Raw genomic sequence first — 24332 nt, forward strand, 5'->3', positions numbered from 1 at the left:
ACAGTTCAACACAAAATTCCCCAAGTCTTTCCTTAGATTCCTCAAAGAAAAGGTTACATCTTTACAAAAATCAAATATCTCAAGTCCTTTAAATGAAGGGATGATTCCCGTAATCTGTCTCCACCAATTGGATTGCTCTCCCCTTATTCCTTTTCTTGGTTTGACTGATTGAACCCTCCAGGTTCCCTTTCACTTATATGTAGCAAAGTTCCACTTAACTTTCTTAGCTCTTGGGGCCGCTTCTTGGGCCTCTTCCAATGTCGAACACTCCGGTTTTTAGAACTCCTGTAACTCTCCTGGACATTCTCTCTCTCTGGGGGTCTAACTGACCCGTATAGGGTGGTTTTACTCTACTTGCTTTTCTTTCCCCTTTCTTGCTCTGTTTGGCCCGCCTTCCCCCACCTGGGAAACCCAGGTACCTTCACCGCCTTTGGGTGTACTCCAGCACAGGGGCGTCACAGCAAGCACGTTGTTGTTCATCCCTCTCTTCGGCGTCTGTCAAGTAAGCATTTTGTTTCCTTATTCTGCCTATCTGGGGACTTTCTTCGGTTCCCTACTGAGAATATAGGATTTGTTTCTCCGTCACTCCCTGGTCTCTGCTTTTGTTTGCGGGCCCCAGGTCCAACCTGGCTGCAGCATGGTCACACCACCAGGTAAGGCACTGTTTCTCCCATCTTCACTTCTGCAATATTGCACTTCTAGAAGCTGGCCTCCCAGCCCCTCTGTTCCACGTCTTGGTCTCTCTACCCCACCGCTAACTCTGTGATCCAAACCGGCTATGCCCCTCCAGGATGTTGTCACATCAGGGGATCATCTCCTCAAACGATTTCTCATCCACCATTCAAGGTTTGTTGTCTCTATTCTCACTTCCGTAATTCCAAAGGGCTTGTTGTTACCATCGTCTATTGGGTTCAAGGGGATTCCAGCATTACCTTGAGCCAAAGGTATGGAAGCAATGTCAGTATGTTTTGGACTCCAAACAATGGCTAGAACATCAGTCTCTTCAACTACCATATAGGCAGGCAGGGTATTTATTATAGGAAATGTCATAACAGGAATGGGAGTTCTTGTCCCTTCTGCTTTGCCAAGCCCCTAGGGAGGGTTTTGTTGAGCGGGCTCACCTCCCTAGCCTCAAAGGAGGTTGGTCCCCTGGGAAGAAGACACATATTCTCTAGATTCATCAAATGGAGGAGAGGCAGACATGAGGACCTTTATCAAGCTCTAAAGAAGCACTGTTGTGGCTGTTAGAGGCCCAGGAAGTGATTGAAAAGCAGACACCCACAGGATTGGTCCGTTCCCTGAGATTGCCCTAAAGCATACACTGACTAGGGGCTTCATACTGGGGCCTGAATTAGGGATTGTAATGGATCAATGAGGTAGAAGATTGTGTACTTCCCATGCAACATTGCGTCCGCGCCCAATGAACACTCAACACTTGGTGTAAAATTGTGACTCGAGATCATTGGGGGAAGCCTGACAGGATCCTCAGAGCCGGACTGACATCCTCTAAAGCCTGCCACTACCTCTGGTGTTGAAGAGCCACAAAAAGAGACCAGACTCCATGATCTCATAACTTATGTCGCCTAAGCACCTGTCATTCATTTTCATCAGGGAGGATGATTTTAGTTCCTCATGGTTGTGCGGGAAGCTGCTGAACAGCATGGAGCCCTTTAGGGACGATTGCTTAGAACCATCAGGAGGCTTCCCTGGACTAGCCCTTGGAATCACAACCTAAACCTTGGTTTGTAACCTCTGAACGTGATGCCCTAGAGTACTGTAAGGGCATCATGAATGGGGACACAGATTCAAAGTTCAAACCAACAGATTTTGTTAACTCAAATGTCAGGATGGTTGAACGCCTAACTTGCCCTATGCTAAGGTGAGATTTCCCAATCAAGATAATGAAAGTCTGAGTCAAAGAGTTCAACCTAGGAATCTGTCTGAGTCCAAAACCTATGCTTGCTCTCACAACACATTCTGTACAATGTGGAGGGATGTCATTACCCAAAAGAAAATAGTGTACAATACAAAAGTATGAGCTTCTTCCAGCTCCCGCCCCCAAGTGTCAAGTAGTTCCTCAAAATAAGTCTTACAGTTACCTTCTTCGAATTCAAAATGATATAGTTTTAACAAAGGCTTGGGGTTCCCTTCCCCAAGCAACAAAACACATGGGAACTTCAAGACTCTTTCTACACTTCAGCAAATGTCTCAGATCTCAAAAGTTCCCTTCCACAAAAGTAATTTAGTTAAACAACACAGTTCAAAAAGGAAGCTCCATGCTCATCTTTAACTTTCACAGTTTTACTGTTTTCAAAGATTCCTTTTTGGCAGTTTGTAGTTTTTCTAAATGTTGAAATAATATCACTTTCTGTAGATTAAGTTTTAAAGTTCCAATGCAAATTCAAAGTCAGGGTCGATTTGTTTATTCTTCAGAGTTAAGTTCAATTTGAAGCACAACATGTGGTGGTAAATTGCTTGCTCATTAAAGTTAAATTCACTGTGGAACTCTGCCTGTGATGGTTTGCTTAAATTTAGGGCCCCGTTCCTTCTCGGATTTCGAACGTTTATTGATTCTGGCTGTCTGCAAAGTTTTAGAATATTCAATAATGATTGTTCACTCGTAACTTAGTTTGACATTGTCTATTGTTCAAGAAGTTTTGTTTGTTGCTCTTTAGATACTTCAGTAATTGTCCGATATATTTGTTTGGTCTGTGTTAAGGGTTTAAAGTTAGTTCGTTTTGCTTTAAGTGGATTAGCCAATGTCCGGAGACCTTCGAAAATGTGTCTTATGCTGCACGCTACCACTCAGATACAAAGTAATCCTGCTGTTTCAGTGATTGAAGTTGCGAAAAGACAAGAGAATTTCAAAACCATGCTCATGAGAACTACGCAACCACTATGCCACAAAATATCTCTGGACAAAGTTCATTCAATCGCGCTCTGGGTTTCCCAGCCACCAGAAACTCACTGGTCACCGACGGGTCTTGTTGAGGCCCGGAGCACTCTGCCTCCGATTTTCAAGGCCCAGCCTCCTCATTCGGCCACTCGGGTACTCCTGTGTGGACCTCTCCACACAGGAGAACGAGCAACGCCAGCATGAGGAAAAGGGATAGCCTCACGGCTTCACACTCTTCACTCCCTCTGCTCAACGGAGTTCCAGCTCCTTTACCACGCTTCCAAGGACCCTTTTCCTTCACACGGTGCCTAGTGTCTTGTGTCTCATTCCGGGAAGGTTCTCTACCGCTTGCCTTGATCTCCTTGCTGCTTTTCCTGTCTGGGTCCCGATCTCCCTCTCCTTTGATGTCTCTGTGAGCTCCTTTTATATACCTGCAGCCCTTTGACAGGCTGCAGGTGTGAGCAGTCAATGAGCCCTGCCTGACCACAATTAATCTAACATGCCTGACTCTGACAGCTCTTAGCAGGCATCTTCTTCGGCCCAGTACCAGAGTGGTCAAAGAGCCTGTTCTTCATTGCTCTTAGTTGCCTCGTCGTTGTCCCAGTGCTGTCAAATATCAATGATGGAGAAACTGGCTTGTATCAACTTATGAAAGTTGGGGAAAGGTCGGGTCGGCTGTCAGTTGGAAAAGAGGGATACCAAGTCTCGCCCAAGGACAACCCACTCCTAGTTCCCAAGGACCCTCCACCCCCCTGGCCACATGCAAAGAGGATCCAAGGGGTTCAAGAGTGAGAACACCCTCAGTTTTCTTACAGTACCTGCATAGGAATGTGTCCCCTCAGGCCCATGCCTGTTACTAGAGGCAACAACCTCACTGAACAAGTACTGGTAGTAGCCCAGATGGACGTTGGTTTCCAAGTATGTCAAGAGACTCACCAAGGAATTTTTATAACCCCTTCCCAGTAAAGTAACAGCCAGGAAAAGATTACCCCTGATGCAATGCCCTAGAGAATAGAGGACTACTCACCTTTGTTGACTTTGCATTCCACTTGGCAAACTCATTGCATTGAAGGCTGCGCAAATATCCCACCAGTGGTCGGCCTGCAGGCACTCTGTGCAAAACATGTGTGAATCCAACACTGGAAAGAAGCTCTTTGCAGGAGGCACATCTATTAAAAAGTCTGACTGATACAGACATGGGCTGGGAAACGTACGCACTGGAGAAAAACTGGAAAGAATAATAATGGAGAGCCAGCATGAAAAACTGGAGCCCAGCGCATGGAGGCATTTAATACCGCCACCATGCGTAACAAAATTATATGTTACTCACTGTAGTGACTAACTTACTCCAAGTCCATAGTCCCCTTTCCTCCATACTGTATGGACGTTCCTCGCTAGGGACGGGAAACAAAACCTTTTTCACCAGAAAAAATGGTCTTTCCCTTTAAATTTAGATGTGCGCGGCCTCGGGGGCATGTGCTGCCTTGACTTCGCCCACCGGCGACACTCCTCCGTCCCCTTTCATGCGTCTGCTATATTACAATTGCCAAATGACACAGGTTTTTTTTAAGGGGGATGGTGGGACGTATTGTGGAAAGGGGACTATGGACTAGGAGGTTGTTAGTCACTACATTACTACTACGTCCCGTGCCCTTTCCTTCCAACTGTATGGGCGATTACAACAGAATGAAGCCCTGGGGCAGAGAGTTGCCCCTCTAGGAAAACAAGCTTCTTAAAACTGCCTGGCCAAATGTTGCGTCTGATCTGGCACCTCCATCCAAGCAATAGTGCTTGCAGAAAGCTGATGGAGAAGCCCAAGTAGCGCCTTGCTGATTGTCTACCATGGCACGTGTCTTTGGAAAGTCACAGACGTGGCCTTGGCTTCGACCGCGTGGGCATGCATGTTTGCTCGTAAAGTCATGTGCTGCCCTTCATAAGCTTCCTTGATGGCCATAACCATCCACCTGGCTATTGACGCCTTGGATGCTTGGCCACCTGGGTTTGACCCACCAAAAATGACAAAAAGGGCATTTGATTTGCAGAAGCGCCTAGTCCTGTCCAGGTAAATTTTCAAAGCACGCCTGACCTCTCGACAGTGCAACACTTTCTCTGCTTGGTCCTTTGGATTTGGAAAGAAGGTTGGAAGCACAAACTCCTCATTGGTGTGAAAAGATGAGACAACCTTTGGGAGAAATGCAGGGTGCGTCCTTAGCATCACCTTCCCGGTGAAATGTGGAGTATGGCTCTGATGCCACTACAGCCTGGATCTCAATGATCCTGCGCGCTGAGGTAAGGCCAACCAGTAAAGCAGTCTTAATGGTAAACAGCCTAATATCCACGGTTGCCATGGGTTCAAACAGCTTGTGGGCAAGGGCGCCCAGGACCACATTGAGGTCCCATATGAGGTGTGGTCGCTTGACTGGGGGATACAATCTGGTCAGGACATACAAATGTTTCTTGACCACCGGATTGAAAGAGGAGAAGGGGTCATCTTCGGAGTAAGCCCCTATGGCAGCCAGATAAGTACGACAGGTGTCGACCTGCACACCAGAATGAGCCAGATGAGCGGAAAAAGACAGCACATGGTCTAGTATGCATGCCAGAGAGTCTATCTCGTTTGCCTTCGCCCAGTGACATTTTCTTCTGTATCAACTCCTGGTGGAGTTGCTTCTTGCCCCATGAATGATGTCCAAGTTGTCCTGTGACAAGTGTAGATGTTTCAGGGTGACATGCTCAGGCACCAAACTGCTAGGGCTAACTTCTCCGGAGCGGGGTATACCACTGTACCTCCCTGCTGGGATGAAAGAGTGACTGGTCCCACTGGAAGGGGTACTGTAGGTTGATCTGAACGTTGGAGGAGGTCTGAGAACCAAGGTCTGACCAGCCACCGGGGAGCTATCAATATGAGGCAAAGCCTCCGTGCCTCCTTGACCTTACAGATGACCCTGTGGAGCAACGGGATCGGGGGAAAAGCATATACCCACTTGTCGTTCCACTGAATCTGCAACGCATCCCCCAGCGAGCCACTGCCCTGTCCTATCAAGGACGCAAACTGGTGACACCTCCTGTTGCTCACAGTGGCGAATAGGTCTACCTGAGGGTGGCACCCACCTGTTGAAGATCTCCCTCAGCAAACCCTTGTTCATCTGCTGAGTCTGTCGGCCTCCAGTTGTTCGACAGTGCCCACACCCATATGTCGATGGACAGTCTGCAGAGGGGAGGAGACCTGGTACCCTCTCTGCTTGTTGATGTAATGCGTGCATGTGGAGCTGTCTGTCTAAATGCAGACCGGCTTGTTGCTGATAATAGGGAGGAAAGCTTTGAGAGCAAGCCGGATGGCCATCATCTCGACCCAACTGAAGTGCTCTAGTTGTTCTTGCTTCGTCCAGGGTCCGTGGACGCTGTGCTTGTCCAGGGACGAGTCTGTGGTAATGATGAACCCCGGTAGTGGCTGCCTGAACGGCTTGCCCACTAACAGGTTGGCCTCTGCCCTCCACCACGTGAGGACCTCGTAAAGGTGATGTGGTATGCAGACTAGAGCCACTTGGGAGCCTGTTTCCTGATTACAAGAGGCTGAGAAATGTAGCTGCAGACTGCTCATTTCTCAGCCTCCACCATGAGAAAAGCTGCCTTTATTCCCAGCAGGTGCTGGTACCACCATGCCGAAGTTACTGACCTGCTGAGGAAATGCCCTATGGCAGTCTTGATTGCCGTGACCCTGTCCTCAGAGGGGAAGATCCTCTCCGCCCTGGTATCCCAAATTAGCCCCAAGAATGTCAAGGACTGATTGGGATGTAACTGGATTTCTTGAAGTTGATGGAGAACCCCAATTTGTGTAGCGTGTGCATAAGGTTGGACTCCCTTGGGAGACTCCGCTCATACAAGCCAGTCGTCGAGGTATCAACAAAGGTGGTGGCCCTCCACTCCGAGCAGAGCTGCCAGCGCATTCATTAGTCTCGTAAAGACTCTCGGGCCGAATTGAGACCAAATGGGTAGACCTTGTATTGCAAATGAAAGCCCATGATCCTGAAACGTGGGAACGAACGATGGGGCTCCCAAATTGGGAAGTGAAGGTAAGCATACTTCAGATCCAGGGAGCACATCCAGTCTCCCCCACACAGTGTTTCCATTATCAGCGCAGGTGTAAGCATCTTGTACTTTTGGAGGGGTAGGGAATGGTTCAATGTTGAACGGTCCGGACAACTCTCAGGCCAGCCTGTTTCTTTTTCTGTATGGCAAATATGCAGGAGTAGAAACCCATGCCTCGCTTTGAGGTTGGTACCTCCTCCACTGCCTGGCTCACTATGAGCGAGTGGATCTCTACCAGAAGAGTTGCCGTACCAATCCGAGGGAAAAGGGGGCGGGGGAGAGAGGAGATTAAGGTATCGGTAGGCGGAAACCCGAGGAAAACACAGAGATTCCATGGGAGTGTAAATCTTGTCCGCCAGGACTGAATGTGAAGGGCAAGCCTTCTCCCCACCGGAGAACTGTGAATCTGGATGCCACCGTCACTTTCTTTCCATCTGAGGATGATGCCTGGGAGGGGGTCTGGAATAATCCCTTATTGAACGACTTGTGCTGCTTCCGTCGGTGCTGGCTGGATGACCTATCAGGCTGCCTAGTACAGCACTCATGGAAGCCATGGAAACCACCAAATGCACGACCTCTGTCAGAGCGTGGGTGACTCTGGCTAAAGCTCTTAGAAGCAGGATTAGTCAATATTGCCAGGGACTTCGCTGTTTGGGAGCTGTTTTTCTTCTTGTCAAGCTCCTTAACTGTAGATGAATGGAACAAGTCCCCTCCCTAGAATGGCAGGTCGAGAATGCGTTCCTGCATGTCAGGGTAAACATGGTTGCCTTAAGCCATTCTGTCCTCCTCATGTCGGTGGCCACACATAAAGCCTGCCTGTGGTGTCTGTATGTGCCACTGTTCACTACATGATGTCCTGGGCCACTATCTTCACCTCTGCCAGACCTGCCTTGAATCTAGCCTGACTGTGGGAAGCTCGGGAAGGAATTCTGCTATCTCCCGCCATAGTTTTTGGTTGACGGTGGCTACCGTGGCTTCCGCATTAGCCTGCCGCAGGTGGAGAGCAGCATTCAAATATATGTTTCTGCCATAGGCCTCTAGAAGTTTTTTCTCCTTACCTAGTAGGGCCGAAGTAGGTGCAGACGGGGAGGTTTGTGGCTTTGCATACATTGAGGCCGCCGCTATACCCGATGAGTGAGGTTGCGGGTGCACCAGCAGAACGAGTGAGTCCCCCTACGCCTGCCAATATTTGGCATCTAGGTGCTTGTTTGTAGGCTGTGTAGAGCTGGGTTTTACCCAGCCCTTTTTTGCCAGAGACTAGACATCCTTTTGCAACGAGATACCAGTTTTGGTGGTTGACTGGATGGCAAGCATCTCTGCCAAGACCCCCGCCTCCAGTTGCTCAACCTGCAGCTGCAGGATCCCCAAGTACTCTGAGTCTCCGCCACACCAGCCAGCCTTTAATCGAAGACCCTAGCTGAGGAGGATGTGTCTTGATCCTCCTCCTCGTCCGTGTCCCACGCTGTTTCCTGCAGGTCAGGGCCTGCTGGTTGAGTGCTAGGGGGTTCTGAGGGAAGTTGAGGCGTGCTGATGGTCTGTGCCGGGGGCTGTGTCAGGGACGGGCCGCCGTGGCAATCAGTGCCTGGGGTATCGCGGGAACCTGTGCCTGCACTGGTACCTGTGTAAGAACCAAGACAGAGGGTTGTATGGGAGCCTGATGGAGCACGTCTTGATTGCCCCCCCCTGAGAAGTGTCCCCATTTGAGGCGACCCTATGAGCGTGAGGAATTTCTCGAAGAACCTGTCCTCGCATGCTGGTGAGGGGCATTCCTGGACCTGTACAAATTGCTGTGCTCTCCCCGCACCTTGCCTCAGGAAGCTGCGTCTGTGTATCGCCCCTGCGTAGATGTAGTAGGGTATGGAGTGCACCAGGTGATCAGAGGTGACCAATCCCACCTTGGCGCACGGTCCGATCCCTGCACTGGAATGTTGAGACTCAGCCACTTTGTCTGGCCGGGTGGACATTTGGTCTGCTACTGCACCACATGCTTGCTGCATGACGACCGTCGTACTGGGACCAGTCTCTGCCTGCTCGCCTGCCAGCAAAGGCTCAGAGCTTTCCTGTACCTCAGGCAAGGACATTGGAGGCAGATTGCCCTCAGCCACGTCGCCGGTAGTGTGCGTAGTACTGCGTTCAGGCACCCTCTCAGGGTTGCGACCGGTCTCGGAGCTAAGACCCTCAGGGAGCCCGGTATCAGAGCTAAGACCCCCATGGAGATTCCTGGTACAAGAGCCTTGCGGCCCCTCAGCGGCGGGACAGGGAGGGTCCAGGGATCCCTCAGACATATGGCTGGTAGCCAGTGGTCGAAGTGTACCAAAAGAAGTAGTGGAACTATGTTCCCTGCTGGTCTGCCCCCGCTCTCCACAAACCCCATCGCTGTGCCCCTTCCCACACACAATCCAAACACCCAAACAAACACCTGCTATTTATGGAATGTTTAGTGCAGTGCACCTGAAGTGCAAGCTTCAACTTCTTCCTACGCTTTTATTTTAAAACTAAACCATTCCAGAACGGTTTTTAAAAAAAAATAAAAGTATAGGAACAGTGAAACTTAAAAATAAAAAGTATAGGAGCACCGCTCCCGACCGCTCCCGCCCACTTCGATCTCTGCCGGTAACTGGTAGAGCCTCGGTCCCTGTGCTGGTTGTAGGGCCTGGAAGGCCCCTCCTGCGTGGATGCTTCCCAGGGAAGGAGTCGCCCTTGCGGGGTGCAGTGGAGAAGTACCTTTGGCCTGGTCTTCCTCCTGACATACTCTTTGATGTGCTCCGTTGGTGATCTTGAGAAAAGCTTCCTCCACCTGGCCAAGCGGTTCTTCAGAGAGCGCTGGGTGAGCGCGCTGCATGCTGGACATCTGCTGAATTCCGCCACAGTCGACATGCGCCGGGGAGGAGCGTGGCACCGGGGAACAGAGTACTTAGGACTCTGAAGAAATTAGCTAGATGGAAAAAAGGGAAAAATATCCCTGGGGAAGATGTAGCATGGAATTACGAGCAAAAAACAAGGGCTCAAACACCGCCTAGGTGAAAGAGGTCCGCTCCGGCTGACGCGGATAAGAGGACTGAGTGGTGCCAGTGGGAAGAGTCAAGGGAGCGCATGCTCCTGGGGATGCACCCCTGCTTGCAACTAAATTTAAATGGGGAAGACAATTTTTTCTGGTGAAAAAGGTTCTGTTTCCCGTCCCTAGAAAGGGATGCCTATACAGTATGGAGGAAAGGGGACGGGACGTGGGAGAAATGGACTGAAGAGCAGAGCCAGTGGGTGGGGCAGAGCTGTGTCATGTGGCCACACCCTTACACACCTTTGAGCGGGAAGGAAAATACTATTGTGCATATGGCTCCAGTCTCTTCCCCTTTGGGGGGCACTCATATGGTATGGAGGAAAGCAGATGAACATTGCAGTATACACCATATAAATACACTCTGGCAACCATTTCACTAAACTTGCTTGATGCTTGCATTCTGGAAATGCAATTATCAACACAGGAAAATTAAAAGGTCCATGGAATAAGCCCAGCTATCTGCTGTCCGACGGTATCACGAGTATTCACGCATATATCTGTGACAGTTAAGAGATAGAAAACTGGCGTCGAGCTATGGACAAATGCCTGGTGGCTCCGAGAAAATGTTTTGACAATTTCCCACTACAAATCTGATATAAGAACACACACACTACTGTTAGATTGGGTATCATAAAATAAATGATCGGGCGAGCTGGAAAAAATCTGATGAATATTATTAACAGAGTAACACAAAAGTAACCGTAGATTTAGCTGAAAGGTTTTCGCCAACATGGCATGTAGTCATCCTAACTTTGATTCAAACATCATAATAATGCCACCTGCACATTCAATTCAACAAAATGAAATCATAAAAAAAGGTTCAAGTAATTGGTTTCTTAAACATAAATTACAAAAACATGCTTACCTGCTAGTCTGCATTTGGCAGCTTGAAATGCAAGGCAGTAGAACTGTTTATCCAATTTGCGCATTTGATCTTTTGAAATCATCTCAGAGAAACCATAATCAACATAAAAAACCTGAAAAAAGTATGACCAGTGAGCACACGCTTGGTAACGCAATGTTTTACTTTAAAATATTAGATTATGTATACAAGTATTGTGTCAGATGCAAATAGCCGACATAATGGCAATACTTCCAACACAAGTTCCTACACAGGTTGCGTTACAATTAAAAGGATTAGATAACTGACTGATTCATAACAAGTGATAAAACAATGCCTAATCAGAAGCAATAAGGCGGATCCATAAGCCGTCAATAAAAATGAGCCAAAGAAAGAAACCAATACACAAAATCCATATTGATAAGGAATTTTAGGGAAGACAGCGACAGTGTGATCATTACGCCTACTGCACTTCTGTCTCTCCAATATTAATTACTCAGCAAGTCAAGTAATGTCAAACGATTATAAAATATGCAGCTCTGTTATTGTACCTTCTTAGTTACAGGTAAGTATCTTCTAAGTTAGAGGTACTCACAAACATTTTCTAGGAGGCAAAATTAATCAATTTATGGTTTTCGGGGGCTGCATTGATCGCTGGCCACAACGAAAAAATTAAAAGCCCTATACAACACTAATGCCTCCATTGCAAAGTTAGTGGGGGTTCCAAGGCCCCAAACATATGCATATTCCTGCGCCAAATTGTGCATTTTAAAGCACACAGCAAAGTAATATTCGTAATGCATGGAAGGTTGCAAATATCAATTTGTAGGAAGGTTTGGGAGTTGACCCACAAGGGATAATTGCGAAGCAGAAATTGTGCCAAAGCAAATAACTTAACACCAGAAACACTGAACAAAAAACGTGATAGGTTTGTAAAAAAAAAAAAAGAAAAGAAAAAAGAAAGAAAACAAAAAGATTAACAAAATGTTTAGACAAATTTAAAAGACATTCAGGGTAAATATAAACATATCTTTGGTCACAATATATTGTGCCATATATGTTGCTGATTTGTCTTTAAAAAAACAATAATTCTAATAGATATTAAATATGAGGAGAAGCTATTTACGATAGGTTCGATTTATGGACCATGTGCTAGTGGTAACCCTTTCTTTAAGAAACTGTCATTCATTTTACGGGAAATGAATGGGGAACACAAAATTATAGGGGGCGACTTTAATTGTGTACTTGATGGTAAAATGGACCGTTCGGCACAATGTAGATATACTGCTGAAAGTGCAAGTAAGGCATTTAATGAGTTTTTAGAAAATCTACATTTGGTGGATGCTTGGAGGTTTTTTCACCCAAGGGAGAGGGAGTTCTCCTTTTATTCTCCGGTGCATGACTCTCACTCGCGGATTGATTACTTCCTGATTTCCGATAGGTTGGCTGACAAGGTTCATAATGTGACTATTAAGGAAAGAGGAATATCGGATCATTCACTGATGACGATGCAGATGAATTTGGGACAGGAAAGTTTGGGGTTTTCCAAGTGGAGATTGAAAACCTATGTATTACAAGAACAGGGAGTGATTGAATCTCTGGAGGTTTTCACAAGAGATTTCTTTGAAATTAATGTGGGCTCAGCTTCTGAGGTTACGGTTTGGGACAGTTATAAGGCGACTATAAGGGGGAGAACTAATTAATATTACATCCCGTGTAAGGAAAAAAGGAATGACTGACCTTAAGAAGTTGGAAGACGAGTTGGATGCGGCTCAGAAAAAATATGCATTATCAAAAAGTAATGGGGACAAGATAGTGGTAGGTAGACTAAGGGAAAGACTTAAACAAGAAATGGATATTCAACATGAAAAAGGTGTGTTTTTTATGAGGCAAATGTTTTGGGAACAAGGGGATAAGAATGGTAAGCTATTAGCAAATAGATTGCGTGGCCTCAAAAAAAGTTCCTTGTCCAAAGGTTGGAAGGTGAAAACGGTGAATATAAGACCAGGAAAGGCGAGATATGCGAGGGCTTTAGGGGGTTCTATAATTCTTTATATCAGGAAGAACAATTTCCATCATTGGATACCATGAATTACTTTTTTGATAAAATTACTCTGCCAAAGTTAAATGAGGACCAATCAGTAATGATGGATAGCCCCATTACGGAAGAGGATTATTAACTCAATAAAGCCCCATTACGGAAGAGGATTATTAACTTAATAAAGGTTAATCACCAGGCCTGGTTGGCCTCCCTGTTGAATTTTATCAGGCATTGAGTGGGGTGTTGGTGCCATTCTTGTGCATATTGTATAATGGTTTCATGAGAGATGGAGTGGTCTGTCCCACAATGAGAGAAGCATGTATTGTAGTACTTTCGAAACCAGGGAAAGATTGTAAAAAGTGTGAAAATTACAGGCCGGTTTCCCTCTTGAATGTAGACCTTAAACTTCTGTCCCAGTTAGAATATTGCCTAACAGAATGGATGCATGTATTGGTAAACTAATTAGTAGCTCTCAAGTTGGATTTATGAAAGGTAGGTATGGATATGACCACATTAGAACGTTGATTGATATAATGGGACTGCCGAAGGAGAAAACCCGGGATACCTTGTTAATTTTTATGGATGTGGAAAAGACCTTCGATAGGGTTAATTGGTCTTTTTTTATATCATACCCTTAGAAGAATGGGGTTTGGAGACACGTTCATAAACACCATTAGATCATTAAACTCTGACATTAATGCAAAGGTCTGGGTAAATGGAGTGATGTCTTCTTTTTTACTGTCTAAGGGGACCAGAAAGGGATGCCCATTGTCGCCATACTTGTTTAATTTAGCATTGGAACCACTCAATGTATACATAAAACAAGAACAGAGTCTCCATGGCCTTTGATTTGATAATAGTGAGGTGAAGGTTTTGTGTTATGCTGATGACATGACGATTGTTTTGTCTAATCCAGCGGAGGGTTGCGATCGGCTTAAATGTATGTTTGATGAGGTGGGTCAGTTATCGGGCCACAAGATAAATTGGGAAAAAACAGTGGTTTTCCCTCTGGATGTTAGACTACCACGAAATGTTTTGGGTTCCTGGGATTATCACTGGGAAGTGGGTACAACGAAATATTTGGGTGTTTATATGGTCCGGGATTTGAAAAGAATGGCTGAATTTAATATATCAAAAATATTGGAGATTATTAAAAGGGACATATTAAAATGGGGCCAGCTGATGATGGGATTATGGGCTAAAGTTAACGCTATTAAAATGGTACTTTTGTCAAAGATACTCTACATTATACAGTACATCCCTTTGAAATTTACGAAAAAGGTGCTCTTCTCTATTGATAAGGTTTTCCCGGGACTCCTTTGGGGGGAAGGTAATAGACCTAAAGTGCCCAAATACATTTTGATGTGTCCTGTGAAAGAGGGAGGATTTGGATATCCGAACCTGAAAAATTACTGCACTGGATTTGTCTTGAACAAATCGACTTATTTCTCTGAAATCAATAATTATGCTCCCAATTGGCATATTATTGAGCATGCTCAATTTTTACCTTATGCAGTAAGCGAGGTGTACTCCATGTCTAAAATGCCAAATTTGAAGGTGAAACTGCCTACTATATGTACTACTAGAGAGGCATTACAATGTTTTTTGAAAAACAATGGGGACAATATCTGGATGCATTATGACGCGTCTTTGTGGCATAATAAAGGGTTGCAAAGGATGAATAAATCTTAATGCTGGAAAAGTTGGATCAGTAAGGGCATTCTTAAGATTCGGGATGTGTGGCGGAATGGTGTATGATTCCATTTGACCAGTTGAGAGTAACCTTTGGGATCGGGGGTAGCGAGCGGGAACGTTATAGGATTTTAAAAACTCTTTAGATTGAAAGAACGGGGATGTTGGAGGAAGCTATGACAGAAAGACCCTCGATGTGTGAGATTGTTCGCTCTACCCCGCATACTGTATCCACGTATACTAAGTTGATGCCGATGGATAGGTCGGAAGTGGAGGCTTGGGACAAACTTCACCAGGCTTGGATGGAGGACCTTGACATAGTTATCTCTATAAAGGAATGGGAATATCTGATTCACATGGGGGTACGAGCGAAAATGGATCTGGGGCTACGATACATTAGAGGAGGATTCTTTACAGGTTATATTGGACACCGCCTAGGATGGCGAGATTGGGTCTTTTGGAAACTGCTTCTTGTTGGGGATGTGGATATGGCGGTGGTTCTTTGTTGCATATGATGTGGGTATGCTCAAGAGTGTCTGATTTTTGGTCTGATGTATTGGATAGATTGAACATTGTGGTGGGGGAGCAACTTCCACATACTTTCTCTTCGGTAATTTTATTATCGAACAGAGGAAGGGGGGTAGGGCCAGGGAACAAACAGAGGAACATCCAATCGAAAGAACGTTACCAGTTGGTAAGTAACTTGTTCTTCGAGTGGATTGTGTCCTCCAACGTATTCCTCATCTTAGATAGACTCCCAAAGCAGTAATTTGTTACTTTCTCTGGAGGAGGGGTCAGATTTTTATTATTATTATTTTTTTAATCAATGCCTTTAGATGGCGGAATAAAGCACTGCTTTTCCAAAATTGAGCTCCCTAGACTGGGAAGCATCCAGGCTATAGAATCTTGAGAAGGTGTGAAGTGAAGACCAAGTTGCTGCTTCGCAAATGGACCTTATTGCGACACCTCTTTGAAGGGCCGTGGAAGAGGCGATGCCTCTGGTGGAATGAGCCCTCAACTCTTCTGGTGGGTCTTTTTGTGCTAGTCTGTAGCATTCTGAAATGCAAAGTACAATCCAGCGTGAAATTGTCTGTTTTGTTACCGATTGACCCAGTTTCCTTCCTGTGTAGCCTATAAACAACTGGTTGTCCACTCTAAGCCTAGAAAGTCTAGAGATGTAAAAGCTTAAAGCTCTTTTAGGATCCAGTCTGTGTAATCTTTCTTCCTCCTCCTTAGAAGGATGAGGTGGAGGATAGAATGAGGGTTAAACAATTTTCTGACTTAAATGAAAATCAGATTTTACTTTTGGTAAAAATGATGATTTAACCCTCAATACAACCCTTTCCTTATGGAACACAGTATAGGGTGGCCCAGAAGACAGTGCCTGCAATTCGCTCACTCTTCTTGCCGATGTTAGAGCAACTAAAAAGGCCGTTTTCCATGTTAGTAGTCTTAATGGACACGTGTGCATAGGCTCAAAAGGGGCACACATTAAGAATTTTAGGAATAAATTTAGATCCCAAATCGGTACTTGAAATGGGTGAGGAGGAAACACAATAGTGAGACATTTTAAGAATTGTGTTATCAAAGGAATTTTGAAGTAGGAGCATTCTTCTGATGAGCGCTTGAAAATAGAAAGCGCTGCAAGATAACCTTTTATTGTTCCGATATTCAGACATCTATGTGCTAGGGTCAGAAGGAAAGATAGTACTTCCGGAATAGAACATAGAAAAGGATCGACATTCTTTTCCCTGCACCAGTTGCAAAACTTTTTCCAACGGCAACGGTATAGAGACTTTGTGCTGGCGTTCTTGCCGAAAGCAACAACATCATCTGGAAGGTTCCAATCCCTGTACCTCAGCCTTTCAGATACCAAGCATGAAGGTTGAGTATTCTGACCTCTGGGTGGAGAACCTGACCTTCCATTTGAGAGAGAAGGTTCTCTCTCTGAGGAAGACGTGCTGGAGGACAGATGGACATATCTAGAAGGTCCGGATACCACATTCTCCTGGCCCAATCCGGGGCAATTAGGATCATGCGGTTCCCGAAGCGTCTCAGCCTCCTGATGACTTGAGGAATGACGGAAATCGGAGGGAACGCGTACAATAGTGGGAAATTCCAATCCACCACGAACGCGTCCCCCAGGGCTCCTCTCGGGGGAAATTACCTTGAGCAATACCTTTCACATTTTCGGTTGGTACTGGTTGCGAATAGGTCTACCTGAGGGGTTCCCCAAAGGGCAAAGATCTCTTGAATGACTTCCTGAGCCAGTTCCCATTCGTGGGACACCGTGCTCTGCCTGCTCAGAGCATCTACCGTCATATTCTCTTCCCCGGCTAGATGAATTGGAGTTAAAGAGATTCCCTCCTGAATCGCCCAATACCAGAGCTGCATTGCCTCTCTGCACAGGGGTAGTGACCCCACACCACCTCTTTTGTTTAGGTAGTGCATGCCACTGTGTTGTCCGTCATTATCAGGACATTATTTCCCCTGACAGATGGCAGGAAGGCCGTCAGAGCTAGTCTGATTGCCCTCAGCTCTAAAAGGTTGATATGTAGTTTGGACTCCGATGGAGACCAACGACCGTTGATTGTCAAATCGTTGGCATGAGCTCAACACCCCAGGAGTGAGGCGTCCGTCACTACTGTGATCTCCGGCCATGGTTGCCAAAAAGGTTCTCATTTTAGGATGTTCTCTGTACAGGTCCACCATAGAATGTCTTGTCTGAACTTGTTCGGAATCTGAAGAAGATCCGTCATTTGACCCGAGAACTGGGACCACTGTGTCTTTAGGGCACATTGAAGGGATCTCATCCTCAAGCGTGCCTCTGGCACCAGAAAGATGCAGGATGCCATGAGGCCGAGCAACGTTAAAAAGTTGTAAGCCTGGAGATTTTGGGCATTTTGGAATTTGGAAACCATCTGAAGAATGTCTCTTTCCCAAGGATGTGTCTAGTACAGCTCCTATGTACTGAAGCTGTTGGAAAGGTGTCATTTGAGACTTCTTGAAATTGAGGGAGAAGCCCAGTTTGTGGAGGAAGTGGCAGGTGACTTTCAAATGATCCAGTGCTTGCTCGGCAGAGCGCGCTCTGATCAATCAGAGCATAGCCCCACTAAAAATTCGCAAAGCCAAACAGTCCCACCTGAATTCGTGGTTCACTCCGCAGCTTAACGCTTTGCGCAAAGAAAAGCGCAAGGCCGAAGCCCTTTGGAAAAGTCATCTTAGCTCTGCTAATAAAGCCTCCCTCCTGATCACCTCTCTTAACTATAAGGAAGCCATCCTTCAAGCCAAAAAAGAGACATATAACTTACGCATATTCCAAGCAGAATCCAACACAAGAGAATTATATAAAATTATTAAAGAGTTAGAATCCCCCTCACCTGCCCCTGACGTGTGCACCAACGATAGCACGTGGTGCAATAATATACAAAACGCACTTCTCAACAAAATAACTACATTTCAATCCAAAATCAACGCCAAACAAAACTCCCTCCACACTCCTATATTCAGCAACACCCTAACACCTAAAAAAAACTACCCCAGACTCCCCGATGCCGTTCAGCTCCACACCGCTCACCCTTCCGGAGGTTGAAAAAATCATCTGCAACTTAAAACCCTCCAATTGCCAAGGGGACGCATGCCCAGCCCCGATCGTTAAGGAATCGGCCCATGACCTTGCTCCTTTTATCACCACTTTTATCAATTGCTCCTTTCAATCAGGAGTGGTCCCTAACAACCTGAAGGATGCATGGGTCATCCCTCTCCTAAAAAAACCTACCTTAGATCCGGAGGTCCCAACCAACTACAGGCCCATCACGACAGTCCCATTTCTGCTAAAAATCTTAGATAGAGCAGCGTATCTTCAGATACACAACTACCTGGAAACGAACAATCTACTAGGCACGCGACAATCCGGCTTCAGACCCAAGCACGGTACAGAGACCGCCCTCCTAGATCTCAAAACCCAAATTGAGGATTTTAAAGACAAAGTTAAACTAGCCCTGCTTCTACCATTAGACCTTTCTGCTGCCTTCGATTTGTTCAACCGCCAAATTCTCTGTCACACCTGAAAACAGCAGCCCACTTTTCCGACAAGGCCACTAACAGGATTCAATCCTTCCTGGATAACAGACAGATGAGGGTATTTTCCCCTTCCTCCTCTGCCGACCCTGCGCCAGTCCCTTGCGGGGGTCCCCCAAAGGATCATGTGTATCCCCTACCCTCTACAATGTTTTCACTAAACACCTGTTTGATGTGCTTGATTATCTGGGTGTCACCTACACTAACTACGCTGATTACACCCAGATACTCATCCGCATCACGGGCGATTACACAGTAGACTCGAAATCCCTAAATGACATATACCTTTTCATCCAAACCTGGATGTCTCAACATGAGCTCTGTCTTAATGACGACAAGACAGAGCTCCTCATCCTAGGTACACAGCAAAGACTTAACAAGCTGAACCCCATGTTCAGCTCCTTTAATATCGACGGAAATTCCATAAAAGTTTCCAAAGATACCAAAACGCTCGGAATCTACCTCGATTCCACTCTCTCCCTCCACAGACAAAAGAATGCTGTTGCTGCCGCCGCCGCCTACACCTGCAAGTGGATCACAGCATGTCGCCCTTTTCTTTCCACTCATAACTGTACTATCCTTGCTAGGACTCTGGTCATGTCCAAACTGGACTACTGCAATGCACTATACCAAGGCACTAATCAAGGCAACTTAGACAAACTTCAGATCATACAAAATAACGCCATCAGTGCAGCCCTCAATATCCCTAAATCAGCCCACATCTCGTAAATCAGGAAGAACCTTCATTGGTTGTCAGTCACCCAAAGGGTCTCACTAAAATCGCTTGCCCTGACCTACAAATGCATGAATAACCTGGCGCCTATATATCTCTTTTCACGGTTCACGCAGTACACCCCAGCTAGATCTCTAAGATCTACCCTTAACCAGAGCCTACTGATCCCTAGATACAAGCTCCAAACAGCCGGTGGGTCTAGCTTCCCAGTTCCGGCAGCTAAATTGTGGGACTCTGTCCCCCTTACTATCAGAAACCTTCCTTCCCTGAATCTTTTCAAACACAAAGCCAAATGTTGGCTAGTCACATCTGATGACCGAGCCGCACTCTGAAAACGTGATGACCTATGTATTGCTGTTCAAATTACCAATGTGTTTGATTACTTTGTTCAACTTAAATGCTACCTGAAATGTCGTATTGCTATGTAACCACTGTTTCTAAGATATGCGCCCGGTAGCCTCCGGGCCTGGTTTGCGCTATACAAATAAAATACATACAAATACAAACCAATCGTCCAGGTAGGGGTAGACATGAATCCCCCCTCTCCTGAGGTGCGCTGCCACCACTACCATTAACTTGGTGAAGACCCTCGGGGCGGAGGTCAACCCGAATGGCAGGACTTGAAACTGATAGTGTGAGTCGCCAACTACGAACCTCAGGTATTTTCTCTGTTTGAGATGAATCGGCACATGAAAATAAGCATCCTGGAGGTCCAATGACACCAACCAGTCCTGGAGTTGAAGGGCCTGAAGGATCTGAGAAAGGGTAACCATCTTGAATTTGTCTTTCCTGAGGAACTTGTTCAAGTTTCTTTAGTCCAAGATGGGTCTCAGTCCTCCGTCCTTTTTGGGGATCAAAAAATACGGGGAGTACCATCCCTTGTTCCTCTCCGCTGCAGGTACTGGTTCTATAGCACCTTTCTCCAGCAGGGTTAGAACTTCCTGCTGTAGGAGCGGGTTTGAAACTTTCAACGGGTGTCTCCCTGGTGGATTGCTTTGAGGTTGCTTTAGAAAAGGAAGGCAGTAGCCTTGGGCTATTATTTCTAGAGCCCAAACATCTAAAGTAATGGCTCGCCATTCTTGCAGATGCTGCGACAGCCTGCCTCCTACAGGTGTTTTGTGGTGCAAGTCCTCAAAGTGGTTTTGTGGCGGATGTTGCAGCCGCTGATGGCAAAGAGGCTGCAGCTGGAGCTGGCTTAGCACGTTTTCCTCGTCCACCACGAGTGGCCTTTCTTTGGCCCCTTTGACTGGCCATTCCTCTCGTCTTCCAATATGAGGTGTAATAACGATAGGAACGTCCCCTCCATGATTGCCCTTGCGCACGAAAAGGCTGAGGTTGCCTAATAGCAGCTCCTAAAGATTTGGCCGCTGCTTTTGAGGTCTGCAACCTCTCAAGGCTCTCGTCAGCCTGGTTGCCAAAAAGGTGAGACCCGTCAAAAGGCATGTTCAGAAGGTGGTTCTGTACGTCCGGTGCAAAACCCGACTTCCGTAACCACGCAAACCTGCGCATTACTGTGCTAGTGCCCATGGACCTGCTTACACTATCCGCAGTGTCCAATCCAGATTGAAGGGATTCCTGCATGGCATCCTTTCCATCTCTAACGATGGCTAGGAAACCTTCCCTTTCTTCCCCTTCTGGTATGTGCTCCGCCGCCATTGCGATGCACCCCACAGAGTGTACGAAACTTTTGCCAAGGCACATGTGGAGTTGGCAGATTTTAATGCCATGCTCCCGGCTGAAAACACCTTCTGTGCCCAACCATCCACACGTTTATCGTCCCTGTCTGGAGGGATAGACGGGTACGCAAGTTTGTTGGAAGCTGTGGCTGCCTATATGACCAGACTCTCGGGAGTTGGATGTTTTGATAGCCGGGGTCACTACTGGCTGGGCGGTATTTTGATGCGAGGGACTTATTTACCGGAGGAATAGAATCCGGAGTTTCCCAATTCTTGGCCACCCTGTTTCGTAAGGCTACATGAAAAGGTAGTACTGGGTCTTCAGTGGGACCATGGTCCAATATGTCTGTTAAATCGTCTTGGATGAATTGGGCTGGTGGTCTAGCCCATCCCAAGTAATCTACCACCTTGGTCATTAACTGACGGTAAGATGGACTGGCATGCTCTCCTGGATCTGATCTACCAAAGTCATTCTCAGGAGAAGTGTCAATGCCACTTGCATTATGTAAAGACTCCACCAAATCCCTCATTCTGCTTTCCTCTGAGATTAAGCATTCTGGGACATTTGGGGTGCCATATTCCAATTCAAAAGGTACATTTTCCTCCCCGGATCTCTCCTGTTCCTCAAAAATTGAGGTCAAGGATTTGAAAAACTTATTCCTAGGGAGAGGCTTGAAAACCTTCTCTGGGAGAGGAGGAGGAAGAGGTGTAGTACCAGGCTCTGAAGAAATTACATGTTTTGTAACTTTCTCCTTCTCTTTTTCTGGCTGCCCTGGCTTAGTTGGAGTCTTTGGCGCTGAGGGTTTCGGCGTCAACGTCGATAAAGGCATCGACGACATAGTGGTCGACAGGGTCTGCTTTGAGGACGTCGAGGCAGTCTTCGACGATTTTCCTTTCAGGGTGTGACAGGTCTCGGACGGCGTCGGTGACCTTGAGCGGTCGACTCGACTCGAGCGTTTATCGCTCGGCGTCCTGGAAGGTTCCCTATCCTTCCTTTTACGATCACCCGGGCTCGAGGGTGCGCTAGTGTCGGAGCGATGACGCTCCCGGCCGGCTTCCGAAGAAGGCATGGACCGAGGCTTCGCCTTCTCAAACACCTCCATCATTTTGACCCTGAATGCTTCCCACTCTTCGGAAGACAAATGTTTCGTGGGGCATTTCATTTTTTCAGAGACTCGTCTGACGACGAGGTCGAGGGAGACCTGTGGCGTTGTTTCTTTTTTTTTTATGAAGACGAGCGATGAGAATCGCTTCGGGATCTAGATTGATGCCTTTCGCGTCTAGGAGATTTCTCCTCATGGGGTCTCGACTCGACGCTAGAGGCTTTTCGATCCTTCCGACCTACCTGTAGCTTTCCTCTCTTTTCTCGCAAGGCCTTCCCCGTCATCACCTGACACTTCGAACAGGCCTCCATGTTGTGGCCTTCTCCGAGGCATCACAAACACTTGCGGTGCGGGTCCATGATCGACATTTTTGAGCCGCACGACTTGCATTTCTTGAAACCCGATCTCGGGGTCGTGGTCGGTGTCGATGACGAGGACATATTTCTTCTTGTTTATATATATATTCTTCACAGAACTCGAGGCGTGCCGAATGTCCGAAGCAACGTAACTGCGGAAAAACGGAACTGAGGCCAACGGGCGTCGCACGTGCTACTTATACACCCGATGACGTCACCCTCGACGGAGGCCTTCGAGGGACCATCGACTCGACAACTTCAACGCACGGCGCCCTCTGCCGAAAAAAATTCCAAAGAGCAGCAAAGATGGATGGAATACATCTAAGATGAGGAATATGTTGGAAGACACAATCCTCTCGAAGAATGGTTATTGGCTGTACAAACCCTGTCACACTATGAAAAAGTTATGTTTTTGAAACAGAGTAGCGAGGGTTATTATTCCCGTCTTTGGGGGTCTTTTGATGAATTGTACAATTGAAAGTCCAATACCATGTATATATTAGTCTGGTTACATTATTTAGGGGGTTGGTTTAATGGTTATCTGGAGTTGTCTGTTGTGCATGTCGATGTTGTCTTGTCTTGTTTGTGGTGCGTCAAATGCTGATAAGCAGGTTGTAAAATGGTACTTAGTGATTGCTTTTACCTTCTTTGTTTTCATGAAATTGAATATAGTACTGTATATTTCTTGAACATGTTATGAATTTTACAATCTGGATGTATTGTTACGATATTACGATGACGTTGCTGTTCTGTCCTTTGTGTGTTATTCAAAACAACAATGAAAGTGAATAAAAAAAAATGAAAAAAAAACGAATCCAAGGTTTGTAATGCTAGTTAATGTCCTATGGTGTATGTAAAGCTGCTACATCAAAAGTGACAAGAATGTGTTATCCAATATTAAATGTTTCCGGTTTATGTAAAATATGCAGAGTGTCCCTCACATATGATTTAAGTTTATGTATTTCAGGTTAAATATATTCATCAATACAATTTGAAACATTCTTTGCAATCCAACCAGTGCCGCTAACAATATGTCTAACTGGTGGCAGATCACTGTATTCTTTATGTACTTTTGGTAAAAAAAAAAAATAGTAGGCATAATAGGACAATTATAGGTTAGAAATGATTTTTCTTTATTCATTAACATCCCTCTACCGTTTTGTTACAAGTTCATTAGCTTCCATAGTTATTGTTCTTACAGGGTTTCTAGATAATTTAAGCTAGCAGCCTGGTATATCACAATTCTGCTTAGTCATTTTGATATAATCGGTTTTGCCAAGAATCACTACATTACCCCCCTAAAGCTTCTTTATGATCATAGAATCATCAATCAAGGTCTGTAGTGCATTTCGTTCTTAATGTGGAAAATTATAATATACAGGTTTCTTCTTCTGTTGGTTGTGTTTGTCCACTATAATATGCATGTCTTATGTTGCTGCTTTTTAGAATAGATCTAAAAAATTGTCAGTTGATGCGAATTTGGATGCAGGATTAAGTTTAGATAAGATTAACATATACGTACGTATCTGTAATTCTTTGAGCATCTGTAATTTGGATGGTTTAGATCACTCTTATGATAATAATAGTTTGGTATATTCTATGTTTTGTATTGTTAATGTACTAATAGGTATGAGTTGACGAGTTGGTGGTAGATCTCTTTCTTTGGCTGGGGCCTCCCTATGGAATAGCCTCCCTGCCTCTCTGAAACTTGAGGAGAACCACCTTCGGTTCCGGAAGCACCTCGAGACCTTCCACTTTGCTTCTGCC

General features: G+C 46.0%; 1 protein-coding gene across 2 annotated transcripts in view; it reads right to left on the reverse strand.

Annotated features, from left to right (window-relative positions):
* Window positions 1-24332, reverse strand: part of TDRD7 (tudor domain containing 7) — a 2843905-nt gene that overhangs the window by 1095877 nt on the left and 1723696 nt on the right. For both annotated transcript variants that reach the window (XM_069630367.1, XM_069630366.1), the window contains one exon: window positions 10909-11020. In XM_069630367.1, the coding sequence (XP_069486468.1) occupies window positions 10909-11020 (112 nt within the window). The remainder of the gene's footprint in view (window positions 1-10908; window positions 11021-24332) is intronic.

Source organism: Ambystoma mexicanum, chromosome 6q, assembly GCF_040938575.1.
Source record: "Ambystoma mexicanum isolate Mex_15411 chromosome 6q, UKY_AmexF1_1, whole genome shotgun sequence".
Classification (NCBI taxonomy): Eukaryota; Metazoa; Chordata; class Amphibia; order Caudata; family Ambystomatidae; genus Ambystoma; species Ambystoma mexicanum.